The sequence below is a fragment of the Callorhinus ursinus genome, unplaced genomic scaffold, assembly GCF_003265705.2.
Source record: "Callorhinus ursinus isolate GAN/ISIS: 27379988/994484 unplaced genomic scaffold, GSC_fseal_2.0 scaffold24, whole genome shotgun sequence".
Classification (NCBI taxonomy): domain Eukaryota; kingdom Metazoa; phylum Chordata; class Mammalia; order Carnivora; family Otariidae; genus Callorhinus; species Callorhinus ursinus.
Genome location: NW_027397086.1, coordinates 20,604,396 through 20,620,296, shown reverse-complemented (window position 1 = coordinate 20,620,296; position 15,901 = coordinate 20,604,396). Strand labels below are relative to the sequence as shown.

The 15,901-nt window shown below is 40.6% G+C and overlaps 1 protein-coding gene across 2 annotated transcripts in view; it reads right to left on the bottom strand.

The window, feature by feature from the left end:
• Nucleotides 1-295: 295 nt before the first annotated feature.
• ELP1 (elongator acetyltransferase complex subunit 1) overlaps nt 296-15,901 on the bottom strand; it is a 57,834-nt gene continuing 42,228 nt past the window's right edge. The window contains exons 30-38 of one of the 2 annotated variants that reach the window (XR_012373523.1): nt 13,698-13,760; nt 13,255-13,315; nt 11,304-11,417; nt 10,706-10,802; nt 9,030-9,157; nt 8,416-8,570; nt 4,984-5,059; nt 2,247-2,370; nt 296-1,877 (exon numbers count right to left, since the gene is read on the bottom strand). Coding sequence is in view for 1 of the 2 variants with exons in the window: in XM_025888451.2 (XP_025744236.1) it covers nt 2,303-2,370; nt 4,984-5,059; nt 8,416-8,570; nt 9,030-9,157; nt 10,706-10,802; nt 11,304-11,417; nt 13,255-13,315; nt 13,698-13,760 (762 nt within the window). In the remaining variant the exon portion in view is untranslated. Of the gene's footprint in view, nt 2,371-4,983; nt 5,060-8,415; nt 8,571-9,029; nt 9,158-10,705; nt 10,803-11,303; nt 11,418-13,254; nt 13,316-13,697; nt 13,761-15,901 lie in introns of both variants that reach the window. The other variant, XM_025888451.2, reaches the window with a different exon arrangement.

Genomic DNA, 15,901 nt, shown 5'->3' with positions numbered 1-15,901 from the left:
GATGTTTATTCTCCTCACCTCAGTTACTAATAAATACAACAGACAAGAAAGGACAGCCAGAAACTCTTAAGGGCTTGCTCAGGTGGTGCTTCTAGAAAAGCACAAGTTTATGGGGAGGCACAGGAAGCAGAAAAAAAGCTGATTTTGTTTCCCCAACTTGTAGTAACCTTAAATTACTAAGAATCATTAGTTTTTTTTTACTTTTGAAAACACCTTCTTCAATTATGGCTATGAACAACCCCTAAAAGGTAAACCTGTGTGTGTACACACGTGTGTGTATATATATGTAGACACGTATGGAAAATGAATTTATTTTAAAATATGTGGCAGTGCTAAAAAATTACATCAAGCTACACTCATAAAAACATTAACAAAAACATTACCTCTTGCCTCTGTTTTTTTTAAAAGTGTAAATTTAAAATGGATTGTAGGAGACAGTCCTCTGCAAGTTCCCTCTTGATGTCTGGAGCATCTGAGCAAAGCTGACTCAATGGCACCAACAAAATAACTAGGGTTTTTAGCTTACTGCAGTATGAACTTGCTTTGGGACAGAGTTCAAATCTGGTGGAAGAGTTACATATTCTTTCCCAGGACCCTGACCAAGCCTTTTGCCAAAATTAAGTATTCATCACTTCCAGAAGTTTCTCCTCTTCCCATACACTGCACTTCCCCCATGAATTCTTCTGTGACTTTGCCTTCAGCCTGGAAGGTCTGCTCCAGCCTCCTGCTTTTCCAAATGAACAAAATTCCATCTTGCTCACAGGAAATAGATAGTAATTGATGATAATTTGTATTCACACAAATTCTTTCTTGCTGCTTCAAAACACCATCTCAAGGAAATGGAACATCTATAAAAAGTCACACGAGTATCAACAGACACATTTACTTCTATTTCCAATCCATCAGGCATGAGTACCATTATCCATAGCAAGAGCACTATAATATATTAAAATGCCTTATGTTCATTTACCCAGGTCAAAGAGTGAAGTTACAAAGCACGTTCAGCCTTTCAGTGTGGGGCACTTAATTATAGCAAATCCATTACAGGTATAAATCAAAAAGTAGATTTCTACAAGGCAGGAAGTACCTTTTTTTCCCCCTATTATTTTGTAAAAATTTTCAGACACGCAGAGAAGCTTAATTATACAAGCAAACACGCCTAGATTCTATAGTTAACATTTTGCTATTTAGGGAACAAATTTAATTACAATTCTGGGCATATCTATACTCCATGGATCAGAGGCAATATTTTCGTTTATGTACAGTCATGAATGTCTGGTTCTGGTATTAGAGGCATGGAAGAAATTTTTAACCTTACCCAAGAATCAGCCACATAACTGTTGTCAAAATGAATTGAGCTTTTTCTAGACTTACCAAAAAGAAAAAACATTCTCATCTTTTCCAAAGAAAATAACTAAAAGACAGAGGTCAGTGAAGCACCATAAAGAAAATGAAATGGCCTTGACACTGACAAAAACCTTTTAGTTAAAAGCAGCAATTACTTAGAGAAAAAAGGAATAACTTACAATTGTCCACACTGTTCACCATACCAAATGTGCACAATACTGTTTCAGAAATTCTAATCTGTTCCAGCTCTAACACTGCTAAGTCCCTAGCAGAAAATTCACAGGCAGTAAAAATAGTCCCTATGGACACTGCAGTGATAGGAGCTTAATGCCGTTATAACTGGAAGCAGAGGACCTGGTAAGATATTATAAAATAACAGCTGTCAGCAAAAGAAAGTTTAAAATTTCAAAGGATATATTTAGCTTTTTATTCTGCTTTAGTTCAAGGTGAAGAAGTCATTTAAGTGATTAAATTTCACCAAATGTTGGTAGCACGAATAGCCAACGTTGTTTATATACAATGTTCTCCTCCTGGAACATAAAATATTTAAAAAACATTATTTTCTTTTCCTCACACTTTTGAGGTAGAAGCCATGAAACATTATTCCCAATTAACTGAGGCACAAATCGATTAATTATGTGACTTGTCGAAGGTCCCAAAATGAATCAGACTGGCAGCCGGGAATGAAAGCCAATCTTCTGATTACTATAAATGCCAGAAATATGCTCTCAAACAGCACTAAACAAAAGAACAGTAATTCTTACAAAATGATGCAATATTGGTTAAAGCTTAACCTTTTGCTATTTAAAATTATACCCCAAATAAACCAGAACTGCTTGGCGTCTGCTTAAGTCTGCTGTATAGAGCAGCTCTCCACACTGCTAAGGTAGCTGTCTTACTCTTCCCAGTTCCCGACAGCCAGGCCCCAAGGACGGAGTGAAAGGAACACCGTCAGTCACTCTAGAAGGCTCAATTTCCACTGGGTCTTTTTGTTGATCTTTGGGGGTATAAAAAGCTCAGCATCTAGAAGAAAGGAAAGGAAAACTGTGACAGACACACTTTCTTGCTAGGGGAAGCTGAGGCAGTAACTGCGCTAAAACTAGGGACTGTACTTTGGAGCTACAAGATAACCATCAGTCGAGAGCTAAAGTTCCTGTTACCCTCGCAACCTCCAGTCAGAGCAAACACAGCCTGGAGGCCCTGCCCCAAGAACAGGGATTTCCACTTCAGGCACATGAAGGGTAGAAGAAAAAAATGCCCACTGAGTGATTCAAAGTAGAAGAATGTTCTAAATTTCGATGGGAGGGGATGTGGTGTTATAAGGCCATATGTAATTGTAATTATTAAACCTCATTAAACTGTATACCTAAGATCTGTACATTTCATTATCTACAAAATTTTCCTCAATTATAAGAGAAAAAAATGTGGTGGTATGTTATTTGGTAAAAAGAGTTAATGAACAGAAAATACTTTCATGATAAAAAAAAATTCTACAAAAACACTGATCAATAAAAACGTCCCTACTTTCAGAAAAAAGCAAATGGAGGAGAGGATGGATGGGGTAAAACTGTCACTATTAAATAAAACTCCCAGACCCTCTTTCTTTACTTTTCTTTTTTTAAAAGATTTTGTTTTTAAACAATCTCTTCTCCCAACATGGGGCTCAAACCCACAACCCCGAGATGAAGAGACACAGCTCCACCTGAGCCCTCTTTCACTCAGATTTGTGGTAGCAGAGATGTATATAGGTAGCAAAGATACAAGAAAATACGTGTATATAAAGATGTTCTTTCTCAGCATTATTGTTTTTTTTTCAGCATTATTTGTAATACACTTCCAACAGAAGTATATCTATATATATGATTCGTGTATATATATATATATATATATATATATATATATATATATATAAGCCTTTTAGCAGGAAAGTAACTGTGCTGACAAACCATATGACAAGGCATGACATCCTTCACCTTTCCATGTCTGAATTTCACAGCATAAGAGTTATTTTTGCAAAAATACTTTGAAGGTCTTATCCATTTTTCCAAGGACTTTTCTTAATCTTTTGATAGCCAAAATCATTCCCATTTGAAGCATTTACTTTGTTATGAGTTGTAACGAGCCCAACTCAGCTATGATGATTCAAGCACTTCTCTGATAACACTTTAATCCATTTTATGAAACCCTACATTTTTGAAAGACTTACAACTGATCTGCATGATACTGCATTGCAAACATGAAACAGAGAGAATGGCTATCAATCAAGTCATGGATTCCACTCGCAGGGCTGTGTGAGTATGCTTAATTACTCCCCTTACTTGGGGAGGAGCAGTTGAGGAACAGTGCTTGGGACTTTGTCAGTAGTTCATCTGCCTATTTTTAGATTATGAGAACCTCTCTTTTCCTACGCCATCTTGTAACCACAAGGACACCGATAACACTTATGTACTCAGATAATGAGGAGCCTCAAAATAGTGTCTTTAAGGCTTAGCTGGAAAATGAAAGTACTCTTCGAAAAAGCCACCAGGATACTCTAGGGAAAGGTGTGACCAGACTTGACATGAAGGTCAGCATCAGGTCAATAGGGCAGAAAATGGGACGGAAATCACAACAGAATTGCCCAGGGTACAAACTGAGCAATGACCAAGCTGCCTCAGGTCTAAGATGAATTTTTAGCATCTCAGAAATAAGTATATGTTGGGATTGATAGCAAAAGCAGCTTGTCCCAGCCTTCAGGAAGAAGGGTAGCTAGGAATACAATAGTTACTGTCCAGATACAAGAGCTAAGCTGGATGGGAAGTAGTTCATTTATTCCTGGTAGCAACATAAGCTGTTAAACTTCAAACTTAATGTAAACCCAAAGGCTACTTCAAATATCATCAGAATGCTAGTATAGCACAGCATTTAAAGGAAAAAAAATTCTGGAAAATGCAAATTACAGTAGTAAAAACTCCCAATTATTTTAGAACATACCACTAACTTTTGAAAGCTAAGAGGCTGCTATGCTTGATTGATCCACCTAAAGGGTAAATACTCAGGCACCAAACTGATCTATCAAAAGTTTCTAACCAAATTTAAAAAGAAAGTTTTTAGGGTTTTGAACTTCAAGGGCTATGCAATCTAATCAGGAATCATCTCCCCTGCCAACAAACAAAAAATAAAACAAAACAAAACATTTTCGGTAAACTTAAATAGGAAATGCAAATAAAATGCTAACATTCTTTGGATTTGCTTTCAAATTGTATTGTCAATCCTGAGGATGATTATGAAAACGTCCCCAAGATGCAATCATAACTGCCAAGAGCCAAAAATGATGATTCAGAAGAATCCTGAAAATATATATGTAAGTTGGACTGTTTAGACTCAAATTTCAACTGTGATGTGCCTGTATGGACAGTGTATGTCAGGATGACCTTTTCAAAATGTGTATGTCTAATATCATGTTGGATTCCCCACCCCTCTGGTTCCCAACACTAGAAGCACTAAATCGATTTTATTAAAGACACAGTCATAAAATTGAGGGAAAACTGTAGTCAATACCCGATCTTTCCTCACACCACTGACCTTCTCAACACTTAGAGAAAGATATTCCTTCTGCTGAGTACTGTGATAATTTGAAGAGAAAAACATACTAACCAAGAACAGGAACTGAAGTCTTCTGGTGTTGATAAGAGGCCATGATACTATTTGCAGTCGAATTGGGACCTAGAACCTAAGTAGAAAGTAGATCAGCAAAGATTATATTTCTGGTGACCACAGATACCAAAGGCCAAGTTTCTACCAGCAGTAAAGAGCATGTCATTTTCACGGTATCAAGCACAGTAATTCTCTTTTCCTTTGTGATTTTTACTTTGCCAGTTTTTCCAGCCTTGACTCAGACCTCCAAATCTCCTTTCTTCCAGAAGACAAGGTAATGATGAGGGGAAAACAAAAAAGGAAAATCTTAAGGAATATAAGCCATACCCTGAGGGGAGGAGTACAAGAGGTTATAGAATACACAGAGCATCGAGCCAAGATGCCCATCGACAGATGAATGGATAAAGAAGATGTGGTATATATACACAATGGAATATTATGCAGCCATCAAAAGGAATGAGATCTTGCCATTTGCAACGACGTGGATGGAACTGGAGGGTGTTATGCTGAGTGAAATAAGTCAATCAGAGAAAGACATGTATCACATGACCTCACTGATATGAGGAATTCTTAATCTCAGGAAACAAACTGAGTGTTACTGGAGTGGTTGGGGTGGGAGGGATGGGGTGGCTGGGTGACAGACATTGGGGAGGGTATGTGCTACGGTGAGCGCTGTGAATTGTGCAAGACTGTTGAATCACAGATCTGTACTTCTGAAACAAATAACACAACATATTTTAAGAAAAAAGAAAAAGAAGATAATAGGAGAGGAAGAAAAGGGGAGTATGTCAGAGGGGGAGACGAATCATGAGAGATGATGGACTCTGAAAAACAAACTGAGGGTTCTAGAGGGGAGGGGGGGAGGGGGATGGGTTATCCTGGTGATGGGTATTGAGGAGGGCACGTTCTGCATGGAGCACTGGGTGTTATGAACAAACAATGAATCATGGAACACTGCACCAAAAACTAATGATGTAATATATGGTGATTAACATAACAATAAAAAAATAAAAAAAAAAAAAGAATACACAGAGCATCAATTTGCCCTCAAAAGATCTGTGGGAATTTTGATATTAAAACAAATACGTGCATATATCATGGAGTAGAACGCAAACTGTGCACACGTGTTCAAGGTAAAACCAGAGCCTTCACAGGAATTCCACGTTTGTATAAGCCTCAGGGGGCACATGCCAGGCCCTCTGCTTTGTCTTCACTTGGCTCAGCATGCATACCCTCGGGGGTACCTTCTCAGCAGCAATGTGCGCTCAAAGCACTTCCATATGACTCGGGATCCCGCACACGTGCCATTACCATAATTTACCAACCAAAGCAAACACATGATTTTCTGGTCATTTTCCCCAGAAGACTCTTAAAGTTGGTGTCTCAGAAATTAATACGATCTTCAGCCATCAAAAAGAATGAAATCTTGCCATCTGCAATAACATGGGTAGAGCTAAAGTGTATTACACTAAGGGAAATAAGTCAGAGAAAGACAAATACCGTACAATCTCACTCTAACGGATAAACATATGGGAAGGTGGAAAAGAAAAAAGGGAGAGGGGAAACAAGCCATAAAAGACTCTTATGATACAGAACAAACTGAGGGTTGATGGAGGGAGGTGGGTGGGGGAAGGGCTGGGTGGGGGATGGGGATTAAAGAGGAAACTTGTTGTTATGAGCACCGGGTAAATTATGTAAGTGATGAATCACTAAGTTCTACCCCAGAAACCAGTACTGCACTGTAGATTAAGCAAAATTTAAATCAAAAAAATTAAAAATTAAAAAAATATATAAAAAATTAAAAAAAATTACTATGATCTGAATAGAAGAGGGTAGGGGAGAGCATGAGGAGGTATTATAAATTGCTAAGCTTCAAAACCACTACAGTTTTGAAGATGATCACATTTCTTCTAGGAAATACCTATTTTCGTAAATTCAAATATTTGTGGGGTGCTGATTCTCAACTTTTATTTTTAAGGTATGCTATATGTACCTACATCTACCCTCTTATCTAACCTTCAGAACATTCCAGTGAAATGTATAGGAAAGTATATCCCCATTTGTAACTGAGGAAACTGAGGCCCCAGTAGAGCTGCTGAGTTTCTAACCAGTGAGCTCAATACCAGTCTCTCTCCATGCTCCAAACCCACCCTCCTCTACAGTGCTTGTGATGCTGGGACTGGGAACCTGCGAAAAATCCCACCGTTGTCAGCTGGCTCGTTATGCGGACATCAGAGGGAGAGTGCAAGGCTGGATGAAAAGGAATGTGCTCCTTGCTTTCACTCAACAGTTCTTTACCCTGGTAGCAGCGGTTCATTCCAGTTTACTTATTTCTCTACCCTTAGAGCTATCATGCCCCCTCAGAAGTCCCACCACCAGCTGGCTGGCACCCCTTCTCAGAGGGTCAAGAACCAGCTCAGCAGGGCCCCACCTCCAAGCTTCTAAACCATAGTAAACCCAAACCCTTCCTTTGTTCCCTCATAGTTACTATCTCAGCGTTCCCCCTTTGCCTTTCAGTTCTCCAATACTTGTTCAACCAGTTCCCTGTATTAAATTCGCTCTGTTACAATAACAGCTGTGGTTGTTTTCCTTAATGGACTGTCCCTGACACACCAGCCTTTCTGAATCAAAACAGAAACTCTTTAAAAATCCGCCTCAGGTGTGAGAGACTGAGCAAAGTACACACAATAGATAACACATCAGAATTCCTGACAGGACACAACTGCCTTAAACATGAGCAGCAAAGCTCCTCATGACAACAGAGTAGAAGTAACAAGTCAAATTTTCCATAAAACAAAAGAGAAAGCAATTGTCTACAAGGGTTACTTTTTTTGTTGTTGTTATAGATTTTATTTATTTTAGAGAGAGAGAGAGAGAGAGAGCATGCAAGCGGAGGGAGGGGCAGAGGGAGAGGGAGACAGAGAATCTCAAGCAGACTCTGGGCTGAGTGCAGAGCCCAATGTAGGGCTCCATGCCACGACTCTAAGATCATGACCTGAGCCAAAATCAAGAGTCAGATGCTTAACTGACTGACAACCCAGGGGCCCCTGTCTGGGTTACTTTAAAACACTCTGATACGATTCAAAGTCTGAACAGGGAGGTGAGAGGCCAACTCTGGCCCTAGCTCCCTTCTTGCCCACTCCAATCTCACTGAAGGCAGGGGCAACAGTCTGACTTGCCCATCTTCTTCACGACAGCTGTTTCATGCGGAAAGGAGAAATAAAAGCAAACTTAACCCAGTCCAAGGTGTACTCAAATAGAAAATCTTCTTACAGACAGCGTAAACATAAGCCTAGGCTAATGTAACTATGGAATATTATGTTTTTAAGAAAAAGAAAATCTTTTGCTTTGACTTTTAAGAGATCGTGTGAACATAAGAAACTGTGAAATGACTTTTAAAAAACGTACATTCTGTCTCTGAGGAAAACTTACAGGTGTAGCTGAATTCTGCTGGTGAGTGAGAGTCCAAATTTCTGGAAGTGACCTTTCCATCAGCTGGAGGGTATCTTCAAAGGCCTTCTGTAATTCCCTTCCTTGCTCATCAAACTCAAAGAGAAAGAGCACCTTTAAAATATGGTATACTTCATCTAGAGAGAAGAAATTTGAGAAAGTGGTTAACTTGGGTCCCCAGCTCCATTGCTAGGATCATAACACAGTTTCTTTCCCAAGCAAAAAAATACTTAATATCACCCTACAGTTGCCATGTCCCGCATTTTCTTCTGTCTCCCCAAATGCTGGAATAATTCAACCTACTACAAAAAGAAAAAGGAACACACTGGGGCCCAAGTAGGAAGCAGTGTCTTCATAATCCTTTCCCCCGGCTTTGGTGCTAATGCCTCCCAGCAGGGCTGGGTGGGGGTCAATGCAGGAAGGCTCCTAGGTTCCCAGCTGAGGGTGGTTCAGGAACGTGCTCTGAAATGACACTTCCTGTTGAAAGTTTCTGTCTTTCCTCAAGTTGGGAAAACTGTATCTTAATTATTTGCTAAACTCTGTGCTATCCATTTACTTTTTTTGTGTGGCAAAAATCATCAGTATTGAGAATATACCTTTCAATTTTTCAGTGCTCTGTACAACTTCACTGAGCGCCTCCAAAAGGGCCAGATCCTCCAGTGGACTCCCTTCTTTGAGGCTATGCTTCTTCCGCTCTGCTTTGCGGCGATTCTTAGATGATCGCCTGGTAGAAGACATTGGAAAGATGTTATAAAAGGGGATCTCTTTGCACTGAACAGATTAAAATGAATGTACCTGTTGGCCACAAACTTTCTGGGAACCCAGAGAGTCTACAAATGGTATGTATATGTGGGGGAAAATGGTAATGAGGTGTTGGGAGTGATAGCTAAAATAAATTGGGAAAGGTGAGTGTTACAGGCAGGAAATAATAAGGAAAAGTAGTAGGTGGAGGGCGCCTGGGTGGCTCAGTTGGTTAAGCGACTGCCTTCGGCTCAGGTCATGATCCTGGAGTCCCGGGATCGAGGCCCGCATCAGACTCCCTGCTCAGCGAGGAGCCTGCTTCTCCCTCTAACCCTCCCCCCTCTCATGTGCTCTCTCTCTCTCTCTCTCTCTCTCTCATTCTCACTCTCAAAATAAATAAATAAATCTTAAAAAAAAAAAGTAGTAGCTGGCCTTGAAATTTTAATTAAAATACAGAGTAAAATGAGGTTATATATGATAATGACAGCTAGAACAACAGAACCAACTTAAATTTTGTAATGAAAAACAAGTTTAATTTTAAATAAGGAGACACAGACATAGCACAGAAATTTGGATGTAACAAAATATATATGAATCCTGTATCTTTCCTGCTCAAAGCTCTTTAATTACGCCACCTGTCTTGTCTGGGACTCTCCTGCCCTGTGAAAAGCCCAGTTTCTAGCGGCCTCTCTTGCAGTTTCTGATCACCCCATATAACCTCAGAAATCTCTATTCTGAATTCCTAAAGCATGATTCAGTTTATTTATCTTTTTTCTTAAGATTTTATTTATTTTTCAGAGAGAGAGAGCGTGCACAGACACACAAGTAGGGGGAACGGCAGGCAGTGGGAGAGGGAGAAGCAGGCCCCCTGCTGAGCAGGGAGCCCGATGCAGGCCTTGAACCCAGGACTCGGGAATCATGACCCAAGCTGAAGGCAGACACTTAACCGACTGAGCCACCCAGGCGTCCTATCATGATTCAGTTTAAATACACCATCTGGCATTGTTTTATGCTTCCCAAGGATGACTATAGGCTCTTATAACTCACATCTCCTTAAAAGTTTCTGGGAACATCCACTACAACTAGCATATGGGTGTTGTGACCAAATGCTACACTGCGTAAACATGATGACTTGTTATACATTAATAGCCTCTTCTAATCCTGACTTTGAACTGAAGATGCCTGATACCTTTTTTCTTTATAATCTTTATTTTTTCCAGCCCCCACACAATCCAGTCACCTAATATTTGTTAAATGAATAAAATCAGATGTCACAAAAATTGAGTACCAGTGTAAGGGCCTCGTGGGCACGGACAAACACACAGTCCACGAGGCTGCAGCAGAAAAACATTTCAACACCAAGTCTAATTTCTTAGATATGTGGGGAAACCCCTTGCACACCAAATCCTGGCCTTGAGCTCTGTCCTCTCTCTCTCCCCTGCACTGTCCTGATGAGAAACGGACCCCCTCACATGCACTTTCTCCATATGCCCAGGGCCTGGCCAACATGCTGAATAAACATGATACATACGCTGATATCCTGGAGTTGCTATGGGAGTATTTGTCACTCATGACACTGCTAGTTTCAGAGAAGAGGTCTGACTCTTGACCCTGGGGCACCTCATCATCTAGAAAAGAAGAACCAGACACAGAATGAAAACTCCCTGCTGATGTAGATTTACCTTCGGTAGGGTAAGTGGACTAGAGTTAACCAGGGCATATCTGACGATGGATGAAAATTATTATAAAGTAGATCTCAAAGTGAAATGAGACAATATCAAATACAGTTATTCCTACCATACACCAGCGCACCAGTACCAAGCTTATTTTTTCTTTTCTCTCCTTTCTGAAAGCAAAGGAACCTTTGCAGGGCAAGGAGGCTCATTTTGCTCTGCTTGGTGGGGGTGCAGGGAATGTGTGGCAGAGCTCTTCCCATTCATGCTTGGTCCTGCCCCCGACCCTCCCCAACACGCACAAACAGACATACACAACCCCTAAGGGGTATCACAGAGGCCTTAGATGTCCCCCAGCATGGTAATCACAGTGCAGGAGGCACAATAAGCAGCTAAGACAAAGTGTAATGTGTCCCCACAGTGCCCAAGCGTCCATGTCTTCATGCAGACACTCACCCAGATTCACCTGCTGTGCCTGCTCCTTGAGCTCTCGAACCACCAATAAACGCTTTTTATGGCGACTGAATGTGGCTGTCTGAGAGTCCAGAAGTGCCATATAATTCTTCTGGGCTGGGGGTGCAGATGGAAAATAATTTGAGCAAAATGTTTAAGTAAAGAGAAAAACTCAATAAAGGCAGTGAGGGAGTAAGAATTTAACAAAAAGAAACAGGTTACTAGGTTTTCCAAGCAAGATTTTTTTCCTTAACGAGAATTAACCTACATTGTTTTAGGAGAATGAACTACACGTTGAAATTTCAGATTTCAGAATTCATTAACATCATCCTAGAACACTCTCTAGCACTAAATTCGTAAAATCACCTGAACAAAGACTAGGTACCCAAGAGCGGACCAGCAAAGAAAAGGAGTCTACAAGGAAGCTGTTAACAAAAACAGGACAGTCACTCAGATGCTTCTGAAACATGGGTATTAGGCCTATGCAGATGAACAGTCAGCATTTTTCTAGGTGCTCATTAGGGGAGAAAATCCAAGCAAGAAATGGCTAGATGGACGCCTAGAGGGTCAGGATGGATGCTTTTAGTAACCAGGTAAGGGTAGCTAGGTGAATGATATGAAAAGAATCCTCCCATGGTGTTAATGAGGATGGGGGAGGGGGATGCAGGCAGGGTAAGCGTGTGAGTACATGTACACATCACAAAGGCCAGAGCCTACTCACAGGGTGGACTGTACTAAAAAAGGCAGAGCTTAAAACCAACCCCCCACTGCTAGAAATTTCTGTAAGCCAAACTGATGTCCTACTCTTCCACTTTGCTTTTAAGGAGTCATAGTTATCACCCAAGTGTTCCAGAACTGGTAAAACTCACCTGGTTCAATATACAAATATCCCCTCCACTTAGATTTACCAATTGTAAACATTTTGCTTCCTGTTTCTCTTCATACACACACACAACTATTATTTTGTGGGACCTTTTGAGAGTAGGTTGCAGATATGATCCTTCCCTCTTAAATACTTCAGAACATCTCTCTTAAGAATAAGGACATTAGGGGCGCCTGGGTGGCTTGGTCGTTGGACACCTGCCTTTGGCTCAGGTCGTGGTTCCAGGGTCCCGGAATCGAGCCCTCCATCGGGCTCCCTGCTCTGAGGGAAGCTTGCTTCTCCCTCTCCCACTCCCCCTGCTTGTGTTTCCTCTCTCACCATGTCTCTCTCTGTCAAATAAATAAATAAAATCTTAAAAAAAAAAAAAGAGTAAGGACATTATTATGATCTCATGAGTTGTGGGATCGAGCTCCGTGTCAGGCTCCGTACTCAGCAGGGAGTCTGCTTAAAATTTTCTCCCTCTGCCCCTTTCCCGACTCTCTAATAAATAAATAAATCTTAAAAAAAGAATAGGACATTATCTAACATAAGCACAATACAACTATTAAATGCAAGAAATTGGCCACTGACAAAATACTGTATTATCTAATATCTAGTTCATATTCAAGTTTACCAACTACTCCCAAATACAAAGCTTTTTTTTTTTTTTTTAAAGATTTTATTTATTTGACACACACACATAGAGAGAGCGCTCACAAGCACGGGGAGCAGCAGAGGGAGCGGGAGAAGCAGACTCCCCGCTGAGCTGGGAGCCCAATGCCGGGCTCAATCCCAGGACCGTGAGATCATGACCTGAGCCGAAGGCAGACGCTTAACCAACTGAGCCACCCAGGCAGGCTCCCCTACAAATATAAAGATTCTTAACCGTTATCTTATCACGTATTTTTAACATTCAAATATTTTATATACTACCATTTGACAGTTTAGCATATTTAAAAATCCTGGTCAGTATTAAGTATTACATTCAGTGAAGAACTCATGATTCAAGGATGTAATAACAGGGAGTATTCTTCTCTCTCGCTTCCCCACCTCTACACTTCCAAATGTAGAATTCTGAGATGTAACCCTTACCTTCTAAAATGGAAGGCTTTATGTTGGTTTCTATTATATCTGGTCTGTTATATTTGTGTACCTAAAAGGAAAAAGACAGTAATTTTAGGCAAGAAAACTGCAAGTCACTGTAGAGTTAAGACACTTGGAAGTAAATGGATGACTTTCAGAGGTCACCAGGTTATTTTCAAAAGGAGCAGGCCTCTGCAAGCTAATGAACATTCAACTCATTTCAGTAAAAACCAGGAATATTTCACATTTACAAAACAGACTAATTCCGAACATCAAGAGTAAATTTTTTAAATGGTTTTAAAAATACTGCTTATCCTTAGGCCAGGAACCTAAACTATTTTGACTTAGTTTTGTTAGCCTCAGAAGACAAGGGATCCCAGCTGACCCTGTCCCCCCTGCACTCCTGCTCTGCTGAGCACCTAACGCAGGCAGGATTTTAAAAGTTCTCCTACCAGTCTCAGAGCTTCTTCCCAGGCAGCTCCTTCTAATAATAAGAGCACAGCTTCTTCATAATCCTGACAAGGAAACATCAAGAAAAAGAACAGGTAAACAGAGCAAGCGTATCAGATGCCAGCATGACCGACTGCAAGGCCGCCTCAGAGCAGTCTCTCTGCCCGCCTAACCCTTACGGTGCCAGTCCCTGCTCAGTAAACAGTGATGCAGACACAATGGGCATGGTGGGGGGAAGGTACACATTCTGGAAATAACCACAGAACACATGGCATCATCTCCCTGCGGCCCTGAGCATTGAAACCCCCAGAGAGGTCGGACGGAAATGCCCACCGCCTCAGGTACACCACCCAGTTGGATTTGACAGGTTTAGGGGCTTTTAAACTCTTCTTTTTGCTCTTTAATGTTTTTTTTTTTTCCCCTCCAACTTTTATTTTGAAACACTTCAAAACTACAAGAAGCTGAGAGATGAGGGTAATAAACACCTGCATATCCTAAGTCTTCAAGCATTTTTGATACTTGTAGCCTTACCAGTAAAAATTTTTGAGCATGTACCGCAGTATGTAATTACTTAATGTACTCATAAAGCATATAAAACAAAGCATTTTTATAGGTCCATTTCATGTTTCCCTCTTAATATTGAAGTACAGTTGACATACAATGTTATTATCAGCTTCAGGCTTGGAACACAGTGATCGGACAGCTCTGTATGTTACTCAGTGCTCCCCACAGTGAGTACAGTCCTGGGAATCTGTCACCACACAACATGATTCCAGTATTACTGACTGTACTTCCCCAAGCTGTACTTTTCACCTCTATGACTTATTTATTTTATAACTAGAAGTTTGTGAAACTGGAAATAAGTGAAACAAAACACATATTATTTTTTTTTAAAGGGGAGGCAGAAAGCTGAAACCAAGAGTCGGACACTTAACCGACTGTGCCAGGCACCCCTGTATTTCACCCTTTTAAAATGTGTTTTGTGGGGCACCTGGGTGGTTCAGTCAGTTAAGCATCTGAGTTTTGTTTCGGCTCAGGTCATGCTCTCAGGGTCATGAGATCGAGCCCCATGTCAGGCTCTGCACTCAGTGAGGAGTCTGCTTAAGATTCTCTCTTTCTTTCCCTCTCCCTCTCTACCTCCTTGCTACTCTCTCTCTTTCTCCCTCTCAAATAAATAAATAAATCTTTAAAAAGAAAAAGGTGAGGGCGCCTGGGTGGCTCAGTCAGTTAAGCGTCTGCCTTCGGCTCAGGTCATGATCCTGGAGTCCCGGGATCGAGTCCCACATCGGGCTCCCTGCTCGGCAGGGAGTCTGCTCCTCCCTCTGACCCGTTTCCCTCTCGTGCTCTCTATCTCTCATTCTCTCTCTCTCAAATAAATAAATAAAATCTTTAAAAAAAAAAAAAGGTGAGATACATAAAACAACTGGCTGGGTTTCATCCAGTAGTCACAGTGATAAAAAGAAGGCGGGATAGGTATGCATTAGATTAAAAGAGATTTGAGAGACATAAGATACAAAATGCAACACATGACCCTAGACTGGAACCTATTTTGGATCAACTTACTGTAAACAATTTTAGAACCACTGAGGGAACTTGAATTTTAATTATTACATAAATTAAAATGTATTGACATGAAAAGATACCATAAACAAAGCAAATTTAAAAACAGCACAGTGTAATTTCATTTGGGTTAAAAATGCACGTGTGTGTGTGTACAGAGAAAGAGCACCATAGGAAGAATTAGAAATAGAAGGGAATACTAGCAAACTCGAGTGGTAGGAATACATGCTTTATTTTCTTGTTAATTACTTTCAGCATTTTAAATAATCTACAATACATACATACTACTTTAAGTTACTTTTAATTAAAAATATTAAATAAAAGTAAGCATTTTCTTCCCAGACCCCACTGCATATGTCCCACTAACAGGCCCATACCACAGGTCCATGAAGGTACATAGCAGGGTATGTGCTGTTTGACCCGCAGAGAAAGAAAGGGGAGGGGGGTGTTTTACCAAGGTGACAATCACATGACATACAAGCACTCTGAAGTGTACAATTTGTGGCATTTACTGTGTTCACCAAGTTGTGTGACCACCTTTTTTAAAATCACCTGATAAAACACTCCCATTTCTCCACTCCCTTCCTCCTCTGGTGACCTCTGATATGCCCTTTCTCTGGGTTTGCCTACTCAGGATATATCATGC